At 36.9% G+C, this 24,621-nt stretch overlaps 1 protein-coding gene across 1 annotated transcript in view; it reads left to right on the forward strand.

The window, feature by feature from the left end:
* The first annotated feature begins 3 nt into the window (after window positions 1–3).
* SHISA9 (shisa family member 9) overlaps window positions 4–24,621 on the forward strand; it is a 194,917-nt gene continuing 170,299 nt past the window's right edge. The window contains exons 1-2 of the mRNA XM_026061891.1: window positions 4–640; window positions 7,851–7,978. Coding sequence (XP_025917676.1) covers window positions 30–640; window positions 7,851–7,978 — 739 coding nt within the window. The 5' untranslated portion in view covers window positions 4–29. The remainder of the gene's footprint in view (window positions 641–7,850; window positions 7,979–24,621) is intronic.

A 24,621-nucleotide genomic window follows, 5' to 3' on the forward strand; every position in this document is an offset into this window, starting at 1 on the left:
GGGCGCCCGGCCCCTGACGGAGCCCCTTTATGTTCAGCTCCCGGCGCGGCGCAGCATCCAGCGGCTCGAGCGGCGGCGGCGGCGGCGCGGGGCCGGGGCCGGGGCCGGGCGGAAGGATGGAAGGCTTGATCCGGCTGCTCTTCGGCTACCTGGTGGCGGACCTCCTCACGCTGGTGTGCCGGGCGCAGGAGAAAGCCGGCCAGCAGCTGGGGAGCTTCGTGGTGCTCTCGGGAGGGAACCACTCCAGCCTCGGGGAGCAGCTAGACCCCTCCGAGCCGCCTCCCACCCCGGACTTCTGCAGGGGCTACTTCGACGTGATGGGGCAGTGGGACCCCCCCTTCAACTGCAGCTCGGGGGAGTTCATCTTCTGCTGCGGCACTTGTGGCTTCAGGTTTTGCTGCAAGTTCAAGAAGACGAGGCTGGATCAAAGCACCTGCACAAACTACGAGACGCCGCTGTGGATGAACACTGGGAAGCCTCCTTCCCGCATAGACGACCCTCTGCACGACCCCACCAGGGATAAAACCAACCTCATCGTCTACATCATTTGTGGGGTTGTGGCGGTCATGGTGCTGGTGGGGATCTTCACCAAACTGGGGCTGGAGAAGGCGCACAGACCCCAGCGGGAGCACATGTCCAGGTAAGGCTGGGTGCCAGCAGCAGGGTCCCCTCCCCCCCACAGCCTAAGAGGAGCGAGGAGCCCATGTGTCCCTGCTAAACAACTCCAGCCAGGCAGGCTGCGTTCCTCTGCAAGGCGGCAGAGGAAGACCAACTTTGGAGAGCAGGGTTCCCATGCTTCCCCAAGCCCAGGTTGTCAAACTGCACGTATGCTGAGGAAGACTAGAAATAATTGTGAAGCCTGCACAGAGAGTAGTCCATTTTTATCTGCAGTGTCTGACCCTCTCCCCAACAAGATCCAGCAAGTGTTCCCGGATATAATGTGCATGAATAAAAAAAAAAAAAAAAAAAAAAAAAAAATCTGAAACCAGCAACACTGAATTATAGAAAGGCTGATGGGTTCCTCTTCCAACAGCTTCAAGGCTCAGAAAATGTTTTTACTTCTCAGCCGAAGGATGTAAACAAATGTCATCTCACCCTCCCTCTCCAGCTGCAAAATGGTTTTGGCAGGACCTTCCCTACTCCCCCAGCCCTTGCAAGTGTGTGAGCTATTTGTAAAATATCTGAGCTGTGAAAATGAGCCAGGGTGGAAGGGGGAGAGGGAAACACAAAAAGCAAAAGCTGTTATAGAATTTCTTGACATTTTTCAGTTACTATTGAGAGGAAAAATATGGAATATGAAAGTCTTTGTCATCTATATATGTGTGTTACACTCTGTGTATCCACAGTGTAATGGCTGAGTTATATCAAAGAACGTCTCCCCCCCTGCTAGAGTTAGGCATGCTGTGTGCTGTCTACTCCAGATACTGGCTGCCTAGTGGTGGATAGGAAGGTGGGCAGCTCAGGACAGAGCCCAGTAGCTTTAACAACATATTTCAAACCCAGATTGTCACAGCAGTTCAAAATCAAGGCATTATACATTTGTCAAGTTTGCAGTCTGTCTGATTTGTTATGCTAATCCCAGGCACATGAAAGTAAAGCAGATTTGGGGGTGGGGGAGGGCAGAAGGCATTTAAAAAGGCAAATAGCTCCATTAAAGTCTCTGAATCAGTTCCAGCATCTTGGGCAACTTTAGTGGTGAAATGCAATTAAAAGGATGCCTTCTACTGGACATGCAGTGTGACAGAAAGCTTCTTCCTCTTGTCCTGACTGGTTATGGTGTAATTCACAATCTTTAAAGCTTAGATGAAGAATCAACCTTGGAAAGACAGCCAAGAGATCAACACAACACTAGGAGCCTTTTTTTCTTATTGAAGTTTCTGTATGGCTTTGGGATTAATGGCTTATCCTGAAATGAACAGAGAAATCCACCAAAAATAGTCCTGTGAATGCATCACCAGTTCACTAGCAATTATTTGCTATTTATAAACTGCCTGATATGGATACGCATTTACTACTGAGAAACAAAGCACACCACAGAAATTTTAGTCAATTCAACATTGTGTGCCAGTGGTGATTCTGCAAAGAATCTTTGTTGAGCAAGGTTCAATAATTCTTTAGTCGTTTTGAATATCTTGAACTACTAACTTGAGAAAAAGAATATATGGGTGTCCTTTTAAAAAAAAAATTATACTCTTTAAACTATGGAGTTGAAGCTCCTTAAGGAAAAAGCTCTCCTTTGCTTCAGTCTATTTTTGTAGTGCCTTCATGCAGGCAAAAAGGCAGGGCTCATAACAGTTACAGAAAACAGGACAGAGTGAAGGTGTTGTCATCCCTGCTTATATCTGGCTTGAACTGGTACTATTTCTACTAGTAGAAGTACTTGTTAAAGAAGCTCCGTGTATTTGCTATCTAAAGTACAGGTGTGAAGGATTCTGAAAGGATATTCTGTCTTCGTTTATGGAAATAGCATTACAGGGGATTGGAATATCATTCTGAAATCCTTCAGTCATGTATGCATAAAGATTAGGTTTCTGAAGCAGTTCTTAGAAAGGTCATCTGTTACCCTGATTACTTAACATTGTTTGAAATCTCGTACTTTTCTCTCCATGAAAATGTTCGAGTCAGGATTATAGAAACTTGGAAAGTCATGATCACATGGAAAAACAGTCACCCACTCAGTACACATAATAGCTAGTCATGTTCTGAAAAGACAGTACTATAGCTCTTTTTAAAAAGAAAGTTCTCACATTCTGATTACAGCTATGTAGGGTGGGTTTACCATTACTTGTAAAAGAAATTAGATTTGTAAATACCTTAGTCAATCTAAAAATCTGTTCATTGAGTGAAGAATTGAAGTAACCTCTTTGTCCTTGCATGTGTGTTTAACTAAAATATTCTATCCTAGGTCATTTTACACTGCTAATGTTTTGGGAGAAAAAAGGCTGCAGTGTTTAAGAAATAAATAATTTATGTGTTTAAACAGTTAATAGTACCAGCAATTAAAATACTATCTAGCCTATATTCATATTCACATTCACCTTCTTTTATAATATCCATCACTACAATATCGGGGGGGAAAATGTTTTTTCCTATACTGAACCTTATTAAAAAGCAAAAGTATAATGCACTGAGAGTGCTAGGTAGGCCAAACCAGGAGTACTATGTGTTACTCCATTTTGGCAGGCAGCAAGAAGCACACACAGGCTGATTTTTCTTTTATTCCCTTAGTTAAGATTGTCTGCTTTCCCTTACCTAGCCAATGCATGCATGAAACATGTGAATCGTCTTCATTCCTGTGAACAAATTCACCAGAGGAAGGGATGGTACAGCTTATCAAAAAAATACAGTGCACGGTGTAGACTGTTTTTTTAATGAAAGATTTTAAGTCAACAGAATACAACTGGTGTAGATTATGTAATTTCATTTCTGATTTACTAAAAATATTTTAAAATATGAACAGAGACATTCTCTGACACATGGAAATAAGAACATTGACTTATAAATGGGAAGCAAGACTGTAGCATCCTTATTAATTCCTTATATTATTTCTTCTTGTCATCAGTGGATCTGTTGTTGAAGTAAGACATTAGTGTGTGTGTGTGTGTGTGTGTGTGTGTGTGTGTGTAAGAGTGGTATAATATGTTAATAAAGGAAACTTCACAGACTTGGCAAGTGTAGTTTTTGTAGCCATTCATTGCATCTTGTTTACTGCTATATCAAAACAAACCAAGAACACTCCATTCATTTCACTGAATTTTCCTAAACGTTTGACAATCAGAAAAGCATTGGGGAAATGTATTTAGTTAGTGACAACAATCCACAGGGGAAAAAAAGCTCTGTTGGACAAGTCTATTTATATAGGGGGGAAAAAAAGAGTTTTTTTAGAGGTTTTTTTTTTTTTTAAGGAAAGCTTGTTACTTCCTGTTGTTTTGAGGAAAAAGGCCAAGTGTGGCACTGTTGACATTTTCTTTTTGTTCTTCTGATCAGTGCTTTTCAGTAAAACACACTTACTGTTGGTATGGGGCTGTAAATATGGAAGAGGAAAATGGAGAGGGAAGTACAGTATGAAATCTGCATAGCATATTTCCCTCTGGACATCACATGTTAATGTTCATATCACTCTCCTTTAGAACTTTGTTCCTTGACATTAAAAGGAGTTAGATGTTTCCTTCAGCTATTGAGTATGCAAGGACTGAGCAGTAATAATATCCAAATAGTGTAACTCTTCCTCTGCTCTTCTGCCTTCCAAGAGAGGGAATAAGATGGTGTATGTTACCACATACAGCAAGAAGAATGAGTGTCTGTGGCAGTATTGTGCCTAAAAGGACATAGGGGAGTGATCTGCCTCCTGAAGTGTATTTACAGGCTCTGTTGGGCATTTAAGTGCAGCATGTGCTTGCTGCTTAAGATGACATCAATGGGACTTCCAGGCTCCACTAGTTAAAGTGGAGAATCCTCTTTCTTGAAAATGAGTTGGAAAGGAACTCCACAGTTTCCTTGCTGTAGAAAAAGCTTTACTTTTCTTCCATGGAAGAGATTTTCAGTAAATAAAACTCTAGCTTTGTCTTCTTCCCTAATCCTTGTGGAGAATGTGTAAACAAATCAAGAATATTTATGCCCTATAGCTCCTGTTTTTTTGTAGCAGAGCTTCTGACAGTATGTTAGCAGCCTTCTGAATATCATGAACCCTCTGAGCTCTTCTTTCTTCCTTCACAATGTGCTGAGCTCACAAGTCAAGTCTGTTGTTGATCATTCAAAAGGCATGTACCTAGGACCAAAAATAGTCTGGCTTGCCAAAATGCTGAATCCTATGTGTGAAATTATTTCCCTTATGGGTTTTGACTCAAATTTGGAGGCAAAGTATGACAACTGACCTTTCATGAAATATCCCGTGTTTGAGCTTCTTCAGACTTATAACCATAAACAAAATGCCTGGCTACACATGCTTTGTAACATCTGAAAATAGTGTTACATATCCAAAGAGCAAAATCTTATAATAAGAGAAATCCCGAAGGTTATTGATACTTCCTGGATAGTTCTGGGCTGTGAACTCGTGTAGCTAACATTTCTGCACTTCTGTAATATTGCAATCAATACCACTATTAAGACTTACTGATATCACTACCTGATTAGAAGCTTATCTTGTATTTTGCATTTTTTTTGAACAATCATTAAATGTGGCACAGGTATGGATAGAGGCCCCTTACATATATCATTTTCCAATTGGACCAGCTCAAACAATTTATTTGGATAATGAACAAAATCTGTATGATGATATTCAAGTGGGACAAATGCATGAAGTCTGTTGGCCTATGCGGAATTTTTCAAAGCAAACATCTATTCAAGGACTTTGTCATGTGCATGTCAGGGGCACAAAACTCTTTTATCAATTTAATTACATGGGCAAACCCCTAAAAGAACAAAATGCAGGTACTTTGTGCTTCGATGATATGAGCTGCTACACATTCTTAACTCCTTCTGACAACAGTGGAAGGACAAGCTTTTTTATATGAAATATTCTGCCCTTGAACAGATTGTACAATTTTGGCTAACACAGGATAAACATAGGTGCAGTGTCATTAAAATAGAACTTGAGGGTGAGAAGTTCCTTTTTCCTTTATATAATAGGAGTTGGACAGCTAATTCCTTAAAATCCTTTTGAAAAATCCATCCTAAAATGGTAGAGGACTTAGCTGGCATTTTCACAGACAGGCAGTAGTTAATCTGGCATCATATGGGGTGTTATTTAAAGTCTACAGTGAACAATATTTACCATCAGATTAAGGGCAGTGAAGAAAGTATCTCTGAAAACTCGCTCTCACAAAGTTGAAAAATACTAATTTGTGTATTATGAGATCATCCAGGTTTAAGTCCCAGACTGAAGTTAGAAACTTTCATTTGCATTTATTCCCTTTGCAGAAATGTGCCCAGTTGCCTCTGGAATTAATATTGGTATCAGTAATTTCTTTTGTATAAAACTTGTTTCAAACTATGTTTTTTAATATAATCCTTTCCTTTTGCAGCATTTTCTACATACCTTTGTGAATCTCTTCTATTGAATTTTTATTTTTCTATGTAGGCCAGCTCTGCTATTTCTGCTGTATAAGCAATGCTTCAAATGGGAACATTGCTCTGATACCATTAATCATTTGGTTGCTATCTCCTGACCTTTTACAGTATCAACAGAGTATTTCTGTAACATGTTGATCACAACTGTAACTAATATTTTAATATCATAATGCTAGCTGTAAACACAAGGAAACATATCCAAAGCAATTTTCCTGCATTTTGAGAGCAAGATCCAGCTCAGAATTCCTCTCTGTCTGTCCATCTACATGTAACTTAAATGAAACTACTATGTAATTCTTCAAAGTATGTTGCTTCTTGATCAAGAAATCATCATGTCACAGAAATAAGGTGGAGGAGCTAGATGGCACTTGCCTTGGCTCTCACTAGTGAATGTGTTTATTTTTTTTTATTTATTAATTTATAAGCCAGTCTTTCTTGATGCAGTATCTGGGACACTGTATAAAATTTTGTAGAAAATTAAACCAACTGGGCACAGTGCCCAGAAAATTCATCCATTCCCTTAAAAAATAGCTCAAGTGGTCTAAAAATTAAAGCTAGTAGAAAAAAGGAGGCAAATAATGGTCAGTGGTGCATGGACCTGAATAGAAAAGACTTGTGTTGAACCCTGAAGACATTAGTAACAGATGCCATGTCTTTCCTTTGCCTAAGGCCACCTTCTGCAGGTAGGCCAATTATTCTGTATGGCACAGCAGTTCAGCAGCTCGTTATATTGCACGTACCTAAGAGCTAATCCAGCCCTGAAGTCAAAGGTAAATGTCCGTAGCCCAGAATCATGGAGAGATGTAGACGTTGCCACGCTGAGAGTTTTAGAGCTTAAAACTTAGTCACTAGCTCTGGATTCAGAAGGCTGATATAGGTGCATATACTTACCTACGTGCCTGAGAATAGGATTTATAATAGGCAGGACACTGAGCAGTGAAACTAGTCCATAGAACATATCCAAGAGTGGGATGAACCTGTCTCTCTGCAGGAAGAAGCCATGACCAGCGTCAGGTTGGCCTGCCCTACCGTTAGGATTCCTTTTGCTCGCTCCCTCTCTGCTACCATGAAGCTTTCGTCCTGTTTCTGAACTCGCTTCAAAGAGATAAAGAATGTTCCCATCCAAGCTTTGCTCCATCTTAAGCATTAGGACACTCTCAGATAGGTTAGAAAAGACATTTTTAAACTGACCCTCTGGATGGGAAAAGCTTAAATCCCTGATCATGACGAGTGCTTTGTTTACTAGACTATTATGTGACAAGCAGCTGACCTTCCATGTTTGGTGACTTTTCTGAATGAAAATGACCATGACTGCTGGGTTGTGTGGTGCTGTGTGCAATTGCATGTGTGACAGTCTACTTTGCTGGTCCTGCTGGTAATCTAGGTGTGAGGATAGCTAGTTTGTGAAGGCCGTAGACAGGGGTTAGGTGCTGAGGTGCTCGGCTTAACCAAGACAGCCATGTCACAGAGCATATGCAATAGCAGACTGCTACAAGTCTAAGCAAGCTTAGATTAAGCTCCCACAGAGCTAAGATCCCTAAAAAAGTTCATGCATTTCTGTGTATTATTGCTAGCATTCTGTCTAAGACTGCTTAAAATGAATCTGAAGTGCGAAGTCCCACTATGGATCTGAGTCCCTGACTTCACTGTGAATAGAACTGGCTTCTCCAGTGCACATTACAATAGACTGTCTCAAACTAAAGAAAAAACAAAACTGGAATATATAGCAAATGCCTTACAGATTTTGCAACAGATTTATTCTGATTTTGTTTGTTCCTCAGAGCTCTTGCTGATGTTATGCGACCTCAAGGTCCTTGTACAACAGATCATATGGAAAGAGATCTAAACATTGTAGTACATGTGCAACATTATGAAAACATGGAGACAAGACCTCCTCCAAATAATTTACGTAAGTTGCATTATAACTATGTCAATATTTTGGAATGCTGGGACTCAAATGAGTATAATGAAACAAATATTGCTGAACATCAAATAAGTTTAGGCAGTACATGGGTTCTTGTAAATTTGAAATATTCTTTCTCTAAGAATGAGAAATAGGATTTCCTAGTGCAAATAATAGTGCAACACTAACAAAAAAACATTTTGAATAGAAAAATAACCACTTATTGAATTTATTTTTAATCTGTTGTTATGGATGACAAATATATGTTTTATATCTTTGTCTCTTTCTAAATGGTGTTTTCATTCAACTCATTAAGCTATTAATTATTCTGTGTTTTTCTGTACCAAAATACAAATAGCTAAGCTTACAGTAAGACAAGATGCTTCATAAGGCTGTAAGGTCTCATAAGAAAGAGGTTTCATTAGGCTATTATATCATCTTCACTTGTATAATAGCTAAATACTTTTCTGGAGAGCATGAAGTGGTATGTGGTTTTCATGTTCTCTTTTTTTTTTTCCAAGAGGAAGATTATTATATTATTTTTTAATATTTTACTCTGTATCTGCTCTGTTACATGTTTAAGTTATTGAAGGCAAGAAAAAAGTGCATCTTGAACTTTCAAAGGAAATACGGTGACATTTGTAGTGGTTCTGAAATGCTAGGCAGCTTAGTTCTCAGTCTTGAATTAGACCATAGTACAGATCTTTCTTATGTACAGATACATTTTTGTTCTTGTGATGAACAGTTTCACTGTAATTTTAATTTGCATATATATTTTACATATTTTATATTCATCTATAAATTTTTTTATATATGCATACATACACACACAAATTATAGATGGTAGATCTACAAATTCAAGTTCAATATATTTATGCATCATTCAGAAAGGTGTGGATTATTTCTTAGGCAATGGATGGTTTTATTCTGTGCTGAAGATCTTCAATGAGCATTTTACTGCAAATATACTTTTACTGCAATGGTATTTGTATTTTGAAACATTTTAAGTATACTCACTGGTCTATCTTTCTGTAAGTATAGAAGGCAGAAAATTTGTTTATATTTGGACAAAGAATTAATTTTACTTGCATGGCACTATGCAATTATTGTGAAATTATACTGCTCCTTTCTTTTGGGGGAACAGCATAAAAGCAGTGAGGGAAAGAGAAGATTCTTACGCTGCATGCGCTTTTGATGTTTGTTTTGTGGTAGAGGCTGAGTATGATTTCTTATGCTATGGTTACAAAATAACAGGAGAGAATAAAAGCTGTGCCCTCTAATAAAGATACCACATATAGTGAAGTGTGACATCTAATCTGTCTGCACTGCTCTCCAGCAAAGTACTTCCACCTGGGCCTGTGCAGTTCTTCCACACTGCAGAGAGGGAATTACATAGTTTTACTGCAGCATTACATCTCTAATTGTATAAAAGCACACCACTTCTTGAGAGAAATTTATGCTTCTCTCTCAATGAAAGGTGGTCTAGCCCCCTGGAGTCATGAACTTCTAAAGGTTTAAGGGAGGGTGGGAATATGTAATATATCTCTGTCTTTGCTCTGTGTATTAGCTCTTTGCTGATTGCTCTCCTCTGATCTTCCTGTGACCATGCTTTCAAGAAGGAAGATAACAAATGGTAATGAAGTTACAGTACAATCCTTAGCTTCTTCCATATTTTAAACATACTCAGAATCCCAGTTAATGAAAAGAGCTAGAAAGTAAACAGATTCTTACTGCATTGATAGTAGCTTGATATTTTTATAATCTTCACACTGAGATATTCAGATTAAAATACTTTATATATAATAATATAAGGCACACCACAGCAGGTCTTTAAACTCATTGAGTTTCTTGGATTTGAATTCAGATTTAAGCCTGCTTCTGTACTGTTGCACATGTATGTAACTCACTGGAGCTGCATAGTTTCATAATCAAGAAAGAAAGATACAGTTAATAGTACCTTAGGATGTTGACTTATAGATGGCCCAAGATATCTGTACCACCTCTTTGTCTTAGGAGCTGGCCCTCTGGCACAGATGGAAGAATTATATGTGAATTATCTCTTGCACCACTGCAGTTTACAACATGCAAGCACTAGTGCTACTTTGGAGTTATCTTAATACGTTGGGCAATAAATAGGGGCAGTTCAAGGACTGCTTCACATACGGTTCAGGCATTCCTGCCACAGGTGGAAACCTCAGAAGCAAGCAGCTAGGATGGTAACTGTTTCAGTCTTTAATTAACTTTTTGGATTAAGTCAATCATTTTAGGTTGTATGATGCAGACCTTCAAGTGGTGAAATTACCTCAGGCATTTTAAAGCTGATGCTACATACATTTACTTCATAGCAAATAGATCATTATTTTTGTATTATTGCCATTATATTCTCTCATAAACTCATATAAAACATGACTAAATGACTTCATAAAATTAACCAGTACAGCACAAATGATTACAGTCTGTTGACTGCATGTGCATTTATAGTGCAGAAAAAATCTTTATAAATAAAAAATACATTAGGAAAAGTTTTTCAAGACCAATATCTTAGCAATTTGAAAATTTATGGCAGAATTCTGAAACACTGCAGCATTACCTACTGCTAGACTTGGAAAAGTGACAGGCTTTTCTGGTATTTTTTAACAAGCAAATAAACCAGACTCTGAATTACAGCTTTCATAGAAAATCTATTCCAAATCTTTACTTATACAGAGAAAATGAAATGGTGCAAAATTGTATCATCAGACACTTTGATATATATTTTTAAAGTTCTCTTTTCTAAGTTGTACTTTCTATCTACTAGCTTTCTCAAACTGAGACTAAAAAACTTTAGACTGACATTGTACTTTTCACATCAGTCCATGAATGTGATGAGGCAGGAGTAATTTCTTAGGCTTTCTGCATCTTTTTGTATTGTGTCTTTCAAAATACTGAAGGCAAACTATTAAAGGCCAAATGTTATTAGAAATGTTCTAATTTGGATATTCATTTAGTCCTTCTGCCCTCATGAAGTGCCATTTTGCTGCTGCTGCCAACCGATAGTGGAAGTGTTTCATAAAGGGAAGCTCTGTCAAATTGGAATACTCTGACAGAGAAAATGACTGCATTTTGTCTCTGCACTGTTTGTTACCAAAGAACAAAGATCTTCTAAGTAGCCTGCAGTTAGCACAGCTACTTGCCAAAACTAGCAGTCCAACAGGAGGCCAAAAGTGGAGATTTCTTTTCAGTGTCGTGCAGTCAACGGAAGTGTAGATTACTCAGTTTCTCATCCTCTCTTTTCTAATATTCAGAAAAGAATATCCATTTTGGTGGATCAGGAAGAAGGCAGACTTTCTTCTGTGCCCATGTGAATCCTGACAACCTACAGGCTTATTAGTAAGAGCTACTTTGTGGTTGTTACTTGCCATAATTTTCCTTTAGTATTGTACTTTTCTTACGATTACTTTACAAAAAAAAAATTCCATTATTTTCTTTCATTCATACGCATTAGTAGGGAACGATGCACTGTAAACAAGCAGCTATCTACCAAAAATCATAGCGTTCAAATTTCCTAACATGGAATGTTAAATAAAATATAATAAAACCCCAGACATTTAGAAGCTATATTAAAAACGTGACACCAAAAGCAGACCTTCTTGCAAAACTTGGGTTTTATTTTGTTCACTTCTATTTAACTTTCATGAATCTTAAGAAAGTAGCAGCAGCGTTTAAGATTAATTTTTTTTTTGGCTACTTATTATGTTAGAAGTCAGAAATTTATTTAACTTGTTGGGATTATAACATTGCTGCAGTGGGAGTTAGGAGGTTTTATAGTTACATCCTTACTTCTGGAACATGATTACTATTATTTCTAACTCATAATCTGTGACAGCACAGTGAAACAAATACTTAATGTTAGTGCTAACCACTGTCGCTTCTCTTAACGATCAGTAAAAGCTCAGTTACCATCTCCTTGGTAATAACTGGCCTTACATTCATATTTAAAGTATTTATGGCTAACTACAGACTCCCAAGATAAAGGTGACTTTAAAGGGAAGCAAATTCTATATTATGAAGGTTTTAAAATGAAAAATGCTAGCTTTTAAGTTAGGCATGTATGCGCTAGTTCGTTCTTTTTGATTTAACATACAAAAAAGAAGCGAATTGCAAACACACCAGTGCAGGACACTTTCTGTTGCACTGTAACAATCACCAGTTTTAATACTGGCCAAGCCCTTGCAGCACCTGTGATTAAAATGACTTTTTCTCTTCTTAAAAGTGTGCAAGGGAATAATTTGTTTGTTGCTGCATTTGATTGTCAGTTGTCCTGGGTATTTCCTGGCTACAACTGCACTGAAAACAAAGCTAAGACATTTCTGTAAATGATGCCTTACGATAAGTTAACTTTTGTTGTTTCTGTGTTGAGAAAACAAGCATTTAAATAGCAGGGTACTTTTTGGAGGTCTTGCATATTAGAATACACATTCTGTATTGTGCATTCCTGCTCTTTTCCCCATTGCTGTAAATAAGAGCTTAGCCTCTGTTTTCCCGTGAGAGAAACTGTCACTAGTCTGACACTGTGAAAATACAGTTAGAATTTGCAAGAATTTTTTGCAGTCTTTATATCCCTAGTGAATATGCTTCTTGCTGTTGAATATATTGCTCTTTGCCAAACTAATTATTTTTATGTTTAACGTACATAAATGTGTTTATATCAGATGATTCATTGCATCTCATTGCCTAAGCATAATTCCTACTGTTGCTCTTTGGAAACAAACATACAGGCTTCATTAAGAGACCTCATTTAAGAGAGGAGTACTTCTCTGAAATGCAAGGCTCTTGAAGTGTATAAAACATATAACTAATTTATTTTCATAATTTACTACTAACTTATTACTAATTTATTTACATAGTAATGACTGGCCAATTAATTGCACAATAACGAAGATGTAGTCATAGAGAATGTGCAAATATTACTGTAATATTATACTTTCATTGATCTGGACAATATTGTTCATCAGATAAGGGGACAAAAAATCCAAAGAACTGAGCACATCACTGTACGTAAGGCCTCATTAGTATCCAGCTTGCTTGATTACAGTAAAATGTTTTTTGGGGCCTGGCTATGCGCAGAGGTCTAGCCCAGAGGAATTTGGACTGTATTCTTTATAAACTTTAATTGGCTGCTCAGCTTCTTTGCTTAGAAGTAAGCACAGTCAGAAAAGCTGACCTTTATAGACAAGGCTCCAGCCATGTTTGATGCGTGAAAAGATGGAGAACACTAATAAGTTTTCAGCCAAGAAAAAGATAGTTTTAACACAGTGACAGAAGGGGAAGAGAAGAAGTACTGTTGATGGAGTGCTTTGAGACAGTGAAGAATGAGGGAGAATAAAATGGCTAGCTTAATTGGAGGATGTACTTATCTCACGAGAAACTACAGTGCTGTGACACAGAGAAGGGACTGTTGTCAGTAAGTAGGGGGAATTTGTTTCCATTTAAAGCTTTAGTTTTCACTGCCAGTATGCCAACCTCACTTTATTGGTGTTTCTATGATCTATCCAGGAAGCAGCTTAACACTATTCCAAAAATTTGGATACTTTAGATAATTCCTGTGCTAAAAGCTAGTAGTGTTAAATTAGCTGGGAGAGGGGTGCTTATTACATTTTGATTGTAATGTACAATAAAGAGGAAAAAATCCACTTTTAAATTATACACTTTACTAATAATCATCCAAGAAAAAGCCCACACCACCATCACCATCTTTCTTGTCAAAAGAAATACTGTATTTTTTAATATAATTTCTGATTGAAGTTAAAAGCTGCAAGCTGCATTGTCACAACTATTTTGAGACCACTTTTTAAACCACTGTAAATTAATTCATAGACTGAATTCAACTTAAATTATGCCATCCTGTAAAATTTCAAAGCATTAGCAAATTGGTGATGGAATTTTGGTTAATATAATTACAACTATAGCAATGAATACTAGAGCGCCAAACCTTCCATGCTGGAAACACAATTTCCTATAAAAACTTACAGTCTGAAGATCCGTTTCACTTGCAACTCAGTCACTGTAAGACAGTGATGTTTAATTAGTTTTGAATGTGTGTTTAGCCTCACCATCATTAATATAAAATGTTACTAATTTACATTTAGATTTTAATTCGGATACATGATGCTGGTTTCTGAGAAGATGTTATGAACCTTCTTGAAAAACCAATGAGTATTTTCAAGGAAGTTAATTACAACCTGAGAATGAGAGCTTCTGATTTTATTTAGGAAAGATAAAACAGTAAAAAAATGAAATATTTCGTTAAACTTTGACTGTAGTACATTTCATTAATTCAGTTAAAAAACACACCATATATATTGGAAGAATTTGCAAATGTTAATATTTAATACACACAATAGCTTTTCATTAATAACTTCACCAATCTCACCTAGTGTAATATGTTAGAACTCCAGCAAATCTCTTACCATCTGATTAATCCCATGCCTTTAGAATCATCCTGTTGACTTAACCTGGCAAATGAAAAAATAAGCTAAGACAAATAGCAAGGTCAAAATTTTGTATGAACCAGGACTGCGGAATTGCATCCTGAGTCTGTAATCAAATAAGGCTGTGAACTTGAAGTTGTTCCTACGTTTAGTGGGTCTTTTCTTGATTCTAAAATATTTCTTGTTGGATACGATGTTATTGGAAACTCAATGAGAATGTTGTGTGTCCTTTTTGTAACTTTAGTCAATGGGATTTGTTCTGAACCACAATGGGTAGGTCCTTCATGAGCTCTTCTCCGTACAACTATTTCCATTAGGACTGAGCAATGTGAACTTTTTGCCCTATCTTACTTCATTTATTGTGCAATAAGAATATTTATATTAGATTATTGTCTGGCATCCTATCATTTACTTCTATTCAGCTTTTAATTCAGATAAATTTGACATATATTAACAAGAATATTCAGCAATGTAAAATGTATTTGGGAAAAATACAGTTAATCACTAACCTTATCCGTTAGTGGCAATAATTAACATTTTGTCAATAAAACTTATTTAGAATATGTTTTTACACTTACAATATCTTTTTACACTTTATAATGTAGTTTAAAAGGCTGAATGATTACTTAATAAAAAAAAGTTGTCATTGCAGTAATAGAATATGATATAGGAAGCTTTGAGTCACAGAACAGTAAACTTGTAAAGGATGTCATAAAGGGTGAGACTCATTTTGCTGCCATTGGGGTGCAGATTATAGCGCTTTGAAATGTTGCCCAATAAGACAGGGATGTACTTACTATCTACAAGATGAAAAGTTCAATATTTAATTGTGGTTTGACTTTGGAAAATAGTTATCCATTTCCCTTGTTACTCCACTTCTACTTCCATACCATCAGCCTAATTATTTAATACGGGTTTAGTCCTGCAGGTGTTTGTTACCGAGTATTGGATGTGTCCTGTCATCAGATAGTCACCTGAAAACAAAGGCAATGTTTAGAAGAAGCTTCCTCCACTGTTTCAGCACTTTACAATCTAAGCTGTACTTGTTAAATTTTCTTAATGACACACTATTCCCATTACATACTACTACTATTTATTATCTAATATTGCATTTTGTGGTTGGGTTGGTACATTGATTAATAGAATTCTTATGCCGAATATTTTCCAGCTCAAAATATTCCCACTATTCACCACAGCTGTCAGGAAGATCCATCATCAATGCTTCATGACTATTACGATCTTTCATGCCTTTGGGATACTTGACGTCAAAAATTGACTTCACAAATGTATAGAAAACAATACGACAAAGCAATAGGAACCATGTTTGGAAAAAAATCAACCTTTTCTACAACTGTATTCTGCCAGATTTGGGCTCCTTAAAATGAAAATGATAGACATTGAGATACCATTTTTTTAATGTGGCATGAGTCACCTCATCGAAAGGCAAACAAAACGTACCTTTTGCTTTCACCGTTGGTTTGCCAACACCGTCACACAGACAAACTGCACTTGCCTTTTCCATGCCAAAATAATATCATTTTTAACTGTTGACTTACATCTTAATCATCTTTCTAAATCCATTAACTCCCGCCTTCATATTTTGTCTCAAAAATCATAGATTTATAACACAAATGATAAAAACATAAATTCATTAATATATCAGTTTCTGTCTATGCAAGAAACCTATGCAGGCTATGCAAGCCCAAGCATAAACTATTGCAAATTGATTTATCCACAGCTAAACCTACATATTTTTGATCAATCTGGCTGTGTGAAACTTTTACACTATTTAAACTATTTTAGGTTTTAAAATATTGTTATCAGAAATTTAACATTCCATAAAATTATTTCTCTCTTCATTTTTTAATCCAGTCATACCAACTTTTCCAATGAGAATCAGTACATGGGTACAAAATGAAGCAGAAGAGGTGGGCTGCATACGTTAAAAAGCTTATGAATACACATCCTAGTATTGCTAGGCCATTGTGATATGCTATTCAGTGAGAGGTAATATTTTCACAAATTTCAATCTATAATTTCAATCATAAATGATTTTTAGTAGTTTTGTTCTATGTTCTCTGCTTTGTATCATAACTTGCCTTGAAATGCACACACCAGCTCTGACTCCAGTTTTATTATCATAAAATAAAACCAGCAAGGGAACTGAAGGTGTTTAATATTTATGAAATGGCTTTGTTGTTGATTTGGATAATAGAAACAATAGTTGAAAAAATCTCTAAAACCGTGATACAAAGCTACATTAACAGTCATTCACAGATGATTACAATATGGATTTTAATCTGTTCTTAGGTATGCTATTAAATTTCATCCTTAATTTTTAGTTACCACATTTAAATAGCTTTTTAAAATCCTTCAGTAAAATAGTTTTGTTTTTAACTCATACATTTAAGAAACATATTTCCATGCACCTGTGCTACAGGGTCTGAAAGAAAAGAAAGCTTAAGGCTATAACTGTGTTTCTGACTCGCAAAAAATTTGTAAAATAATCCAAAATAATCCAACTGCATTTCACCATCAACTCGTTACCAATTAAAGGGAGTGCAGTCTTCACCTATGGTTATCTATACATGTACACAAACAAACACACAAGCATAAACAGAAGAGAGCAAGCATGCATAGTAAAATGTGGACGCTTTGTTGTGATTAGCAATACTTTGTTTAGCTAGAAGTTTCCACAATAAACCAAGTGTCTCAAACACAGAAGACATGTTTTTTATCCTGAACAGTTTGCTCTTACTGTGTTCACATTGTACACTCTACAGTACAGTATTAGCCAGGAAAAACAGCTTTTCCTGTGTAGAAAAAAACAGCTTTTCCCATGTAGACAGTTGCTCTTCCAAGGCTAATCTGATCAGTCCTTATACCTTTTGAACTGCTTTATTGTTTTCTCCTAACATATTCTCCACGCACGTGTGGACAAACATTGTGCTTCCTCATACTGTCTCTTCTGCTGCCTGTAACCAGTTTATCCTTCTCAGTGACAACAAACTGTATTTGATGATGCCAGTTTTTGTTCTTTTAGAAAGTCTGTGGTGGGTCATTCTGGCCAACATATGAAACAACATCACAAATATTGCAAATGTCTCGTATCATTTCATATTATCGACAGGGCACTGAAGATTAACTATTTTCAGCCATAATTCACAAAATGGCTGTGGATACAGTTTAGAGATGGGGTTTGGCACAGTTTGTGAGACTTGCAACAACAGAAGGATTTTGACAGTGCTTACAGTAATGGCACCTTAAGCCAACTAGATGAAAACTAGATCAGACGAAAGTCACTGGAAAGCATTCACTGTCTTTACTGGATCAAGGATTTCACCCAGTGGCACTACAACTCACTTAGGACCTCATATATATCTTATTGAGGGGAATTCATGTTTTATTATTAATCTTGAATAAGGGGGAAGATAAAGAGCTATGCAGGAAGTTTATCTTATGGCTTCAAAAAAAATCTTTATACATCTTGAAGAATTTAATGTTGGAGAAGGAAAGATGCATGTTCATCGCCAAAAGTAATATAAGCTAGTCAGTGAAAACCACCAAATCATTTACCAAATTAACCCCCCGAGAAGTGTTTTGAGAAGCCAGGAGGCTAAAAGTGGTTTCCAGCTAGAGTTTCTTTCCATTTGTGTTTTGACTGCAGAAAAGTTTAGGAGTCTGCAAACAATGAAAATGTTCATGCCCTTGGCACACATGAGAAAAGGAGCCTTTCACGCGGTTCTTCCACGCTCCTCCCCTTTGGCAGCACAGCTGCTGTAGTCGAACAACTGCTGTCACCCCCAGTATGCAAAAGGGGCCTCCCGGAGGCTTCTGTAGCTCCTGACTTCTCAGCCACTGAACCCTGGCGCAAGTTAGAATTGCAGGTGGCAGCTTTCACTTACGTCAATGGTCTAAAATTTCTCTGTGACGTTACATGAGTAGAGAATTGAGCACGGGGGGAATTTGTTCCACTGAGGCTTCTCCAGGTGTGGAGGGATCCTAGTCACATGTTTGGGAGGGGGTAGCTGGCAAAGAACAGACTAGCTTGTCTGCTAGTCTGGCCATGTAGATTTGGCCTATGTAAAACAATATGCCTCTACCGTTCTGAAACACGTTACTGAATGAATTCCTGTGCATCCCCATGCTAAAAAGAATGGGGCCTACCAGCAGAAGTTTTATAAACAGTAGAAGAAGCAGTACTTTCAGCCTTAGTCTCATCCAGGAGTTAAACTGAGGAAGCCCCTGGTAGTTTATATATTTTTGCTCATACTTTTATACATCCGAGGTCTGGAAGGAGTAAAAGGCCTCTCTTTCTGCTGTGCAATGTGCAGAGCAATTCCTGCTCAGGGCAGGGCTGAGAATCAGCAGTGTGATTATTTCCTAAAAGTTTTGCTCTGCTTCAGCAAGTGACTAATTCTAGTCTAAGGAATAATTTTTGCATCTATAATAATGGATTAAAATATTTCTCTTTCTTTCCAAAGCTGCAGGGTTAGAGAACTACATTTCTCCTGGAGTGATCCAGATTTCTTTTAAAGTTTCAAGTTAATTTCTGAACAGCAAGCGGTACTCTAAGGAAACATTCCTTATCTCTTGTCAAAAACAAACATGACCACCATTTCAATTAGAATAGTTTTAAGTTTCTAGTCATAGTCACTGTAGCTAAATTACCATTAAACAATTTATTTAGTTAATTGAAATCCTAGAAGGTTTTTTTTTTTTGCAAAATCATTTACTTTTATAATTGATTACTTCTTTCCCATTATTTTAACACTTTATTTTTCTTAGGCTCTTGCTTTTTCTCCTTGCTGTTCCAAAATACTTAAGAAAAGAGGTCTGTGAATAGGAATATATTCCTTGGAAATAAATTAATTGGCCCCAGCAAAGACTTTCAAGCAGCCATAGAAAATCAGGAAAAAAAATCAGCATATACTCTGTGGAATAAAACATTTGCAGAAGGTTTTTGCATAGAAGTTTAACTTAAAAGAAAGATCTCTTTAAGAGTTATAATGAGCAAAATTCACTTAGAATAGATATCTCCTTACTCTGTAGTGTCTGCTAGTTCTTGCATCAAAACCAGAAAACTAAAATTTTACCTTTGGGGCCCAGCATACTATTCCTTAGTTGTCTGAAGGTATGATTGTGATGATGGAGAGTCCAAGAACTAAGCTTTAGTAAAAATGTTTGTAGTGAAAGCAGTGACAATTACCAGAAACTTCTGAATCTTGAGGAATATTAAAAGTAAAACTGTACTTCTTTGAAGATGTTTACATTAAAAAAAATACTATTGGGGATATGTATATAAAACAAAATTTTTATTATTAGGGTAGCTCTTTCTCTGACTTGTTCATTATTTTAATAATTTCAGGCACCCATCTAAGAATTAACTAACTCAGGTGTGGCTCTCCTGTGGTTTGTATGTTATATACTTCCTTTTCCTGCTGTGATTCTACACCTCTTATAAAGCAGTATATATAACTATGTACAAATAAATTAGACCTATTTCCTCTCAGAGGAAGCAAATTAAAATAGGGAAAAAACCAGCAATGCTGCAGGGTTCTTTTCAAGTACATGCAAATGATACTTTACAATATGATGATCTTGTTTTGTGATAGTCTAGCATTTTAGAACCATTAACATTTACTTGTAAAAAACAGGTTTGAAATGTTTACTAGGCAGCTACATCCTATTTCACAGATGGCGCCTTTCCACAATTTCTATGGAAAAGGATGAAAATTAGCACTGTAATCAAAGGCACACAGCTAGAGTTATGCTGGGAAGTGTGCATCACCTATCTGCCCTATGCATAGAAAAGGATTTTCAGATTTTGTAATCATCAAAATCACCCAAACATTTTTAGCAAGGAAGACAAGTAGTCCCTGAGAACCTGGTCTCTGTGATTTAGTGTTTTATTTCACTGAAATTATCCACTGGAATAATAGTTTTCACCTTTCCTCCTCATCCTCTCTCATTTCTATTCTTCAGGAGTAAGAAGGTTTTTGCCTCTGCAATCCAACCCCTCTTCATCTCATTAACCTGTAAACCATAAGGTTCCTCTTGCATTTCTTGATTATTTTCTGGACAAAGAGTGACATGCTCTGCTTTTTCAGAATTGTCCGTTCTGGTGTACATATGCTGATTGATCAGCCAACAGAACAAACCAAAGAAAGAACTATAGAGTTCGTACTTCAGCCTTTTGTCTTCGCTCAGCCATTGGTCTTCCTAACAGCTGTAAAAACATTTTATCTTTGACATCTCAATAACACCAAAATTGGTGAATGATTTAAAAGTTATTAGAGGGACTAGAGGGACAGACAAAAAAAATTACATTAGCCTTGTTCTCTTAGCAAACCAGGCTTAGGAACCCCCAGTCAATCAAATTTATTTTTGATATTACTGTTGGTACTGTGATCAGAGAAACTGACTCTTTTAAGAGCAATAAATGTAGAGTCAGCTATTTATATACATATATTTCTATTTACTGTTACTGATTGCAGTAAAATGCTACAGGGCATTGTTAGCACAAAATTTGTGTCCATAAATCAAATGAGCGTTGAGATGCTGCTCTGAATGTCTCTAATCTTCAAATTTGGAGATCTAGTCATCAAAGATTGGGAATGCCAGGAAAACAAGAGAAGGATAGAAGAATCTGTGACATATCCCTTTCCCTGTGGATCACAAAGTTTTCTGTAAGGATGATACCTGGTTTGTAGTCTCTAAATTAATTGTATAGGCAAGTCTGAAGGGAGTGGGGGTATGTCAGAAGACCAGCAGATCTATCACAAAGCAAAATACAAGCTCAAAACTTGGCAAATGGTTTATTAATTGCTAATTATTCTTATTTCTGCTTTACATAATATTAACAGCATGCTAGAAGTTTGCAAGTTGAAAATCCACACAACAGTTAACGCTGTTCAAAAGCAGCATTAATTCTCCTTTATGACTTGCAAGACTCTTGGGAGAAAAGATACTGCACAGCTTCAAGGAAAGAAAGCCACTGGTGTTAGGCAATCCGAGGCTAACTAGCAGACTGCAGAGGGAGAAGTCCTACATGCATATTTCCTTGTGTAAAATCGATGTATTTAGAATTGGGATTTACTTTCCCCACTTATAGCCTATATAGAGTTTGAGATCAGTGCACTCTGGTGAGTTGGTGAGCATGATCTGGTAACTTTGAGATACTCTTCTCCTATAGTTGCTGAAAAGTTTTTTCAAATTTGAAGGAATTAACAGAAGAATAATAATTTTATCTTAACTATCACCCAAGTAAATTAAAACTAGAACATATGTATGTCATATTCCAACATCAGAGACATGAATGAATTCTGGCAGCCAGTATGTCATGTTCAATACTTTACTATCTGAACAATCTTTTAAAAATAGTTTCATAGTAACTTACAGCCACAGAGCCCACTAGATGTGACCTGTGTGAAATAACTGAAAGTGGTATGCAGACTGCTTGCTCTGTCTTGTGGATTTGATGTCTGTGGCAGCTCCTAACTCTGTCCTTCTCACCAGCTTCCCTCTGAATGAGGCAGGGAATGTTTTTAGGTAGTACACAGGGCTAGAATAGGCATAACCCTCCTCTTGCATTGAAACAGTCCCTGACACCCTCTACATATGACAAATGGTGAGGGCCTAAGGCTGCTGCTAGTTCCATATGAAGCCAGCCTGAGTTTGTGTCAGTCTGACTGCAGGCAAGCCGAGTGCCTGAGTTTGGGCATTGAAATATCTTTGTGTTTCATGTTGTAGGAAGGTGTTACAAAAGCCAGTGCAGAGCTGGAAATGTTCCAGCAATACAGTTATTCTGCATTATTATATTTATGGTTAGATATCTACAATTGGATAGCAAAGACTGCTGCTGCCACAGCTGTCTGAAGTTGTATCCACTGTTATCCCTACTGGTCAGACCAAACTAGGTTTGGGAAACTACAGTCTACGATATCAGCAAGCCTGTCAGAATCCGATTCACAAACAAGGATCAGAATACCCCTTAACATAAAGAAAAGCTACAGGAAAATCTAACTTGCTCAGAGTGGCTGTATTGAACCTATGGGATGAGACAAGCTGTCAAAAGGAACTTACAGGCAAAACTTCATAAACAATGACAACGAGAGACATACTTCACAAGGAAGTTGTCAGAAAGCACATGGAGAATGTCAGGGTGGATTCAATTTAAAATGCTCCAAAGATTCTTTTTTGAGAAAGGAATCACAATTTCCGAATTGGGTAGTGTGTAACGTCTGGAGCTGCCTATGCATCTGGCTGGACCTTCCGAATGGTGTCTGCAGAAGAGTCATTACCCCCATGGGAAATTTACCCGGGCTAACCATTTGGCATTGTATCAATTCGAGTCACTTGTAAATGCTTGGACAATAACCATTCTTTATCTTTATTCTTCTCTTTAAGTCATGAATATATAATATCAGAAAGAGAGCAGGCAAAAATAAGCCTGAAAAACAAATTCAATTTACAACAATGTTAATAATAATTCAATGATTTACCTACTTGTGGCTCAAAAGCAGGCCAGGCAGAGCTTCTCTTTCCCCACCCTTAGGAGAATCTTTTGGATGATACCATTGTCTCAGCTCAGTCTCTGTCTCTGTCTCTCTCTCTTGATCTCTTCCTCTCCCATCAAATCTCTTCTTTCCTTCATGTTTGTGATTCTGCTTTTCCGTGCCTAACAGCTGTAATGAAGATATGCCATGGTCAGTGACAAGGCAAGCATTCTGGAAAAAATTCTGCCAGAAGAGATGAAATGAAATACCTAATACCTGACATCAGTTTCTGGAAGTGATCACTAATATGTACATTTATCTCAGGCTCTGTAACTTATCAAAGAAGTCAAATTTGCTTAAAACTCACCATTAATTAAAAGAAAAGTCAATGAAAACACTTAGAAATGCATGGAAAAAAATATTTCACTGCTAAAAAGTCATTGCAGCATGAAGATCCATAAAGGTGGTACAGGAATAGAGAGTATACATTTGTCTCAGTTTCAACACCATCTATAGCTGAATAAGTTTTATGGATTTTTTAAAAGCTTGAAGTTGTGCTGCTTGGCTAGGAATAACAAACATTTTATAAGTGAATAATTGTGTTTTCTTACATCCTTTAGCATTCTTATCACCTCAAGATACTGAGTCTCTATATTCATTCTATGATTGAATACGATGTTCCTCTTGTCTCCCTATTAAGTCTCTGAATTTAGGCCCCTCATGTACTTACTAAGTATGCGTAAACTGCCACAATATACACAGCATATAACCCATGTAGACATATATTTATATATGCCATATATATACACCCCATATAATATGTATGCCATGTAATATGTAACGCGTATAGTACATATTATCAGTATAATAATTTACAATGAATCAAAAGGGTAACCACAGAGTAACAAAAATCATTTTTTCCTCAGCTGTTTAAGCAGTCCTCATTTTCCTATGCCCTTTAAGCATTAGTGAGGAAAGAACCTGTTCATTTATTAATACACCGTTACATGAATATACCAACAAAAAATGCCTTTGGAGAGGTGCATTTCCTAATATTATGCATGGCTATTGTCACACGATTCCCCGAACCAACTCAGCATTGCATATTCTGAAACAAACAAATGTGCTGCAGCAGCCCCACAGTGATCTTTTCACCCATTATTTACAATGTCTTATAATTATGATAACAATTAACTCTACAGGCACAGGAAGATCAAGAAATTTGTATCTTCAGATCTTAGGAATTAGTACAAAATAATGTGAAAGTTACAATAGCATACTGATCCTGATACAAAACCAGTAAAGGTCAGGTATTGTCTTTCACTGTCTTTGAGAGTCTTTGAATCGCATCTGCTGTTTTAAATAAATATACTTGAGAAGAGACAGTATAATTTGTATCAGCATAATAAGATAATAATTTCAGAAATATAATACTATAAACTATTGTTTACAGAATCAAGATAGCACATAATCCAAGGATGCTTGTAACAATCTATTATGTTACTTTGATTAACATTATTATGTATCTTGGGTGCTCTGAGATGTAATTTAAAAACAGAAACAACAGAGTACTGGGAACAAGCAAATGCTGATCAAAACCTTAAGGATTTACAGAGGTCACAAACATCTTGGCAATCTGCCAGGAGTATAGTTTCTGAGCAGAGAACACTTCAGTTTCCTT

The sequence above is a fragment of the Apteryx rowi genome, unplaced genomic scaffold (assembly GCF_003343035.1).
Source record: "Apteryx rowi isolate R43461 unplaced genomic scaffold, aptRow1 scaffold_186, whole genome shotgun sequence".
In the NCBI taxonomy this organism is placed as follows: domain Eukaryota; kingdom Metazoa; phylum Chordata; class Aves; order Apterygiformes; family Apterygidae; genus Apteryx; species Apteryx rowi.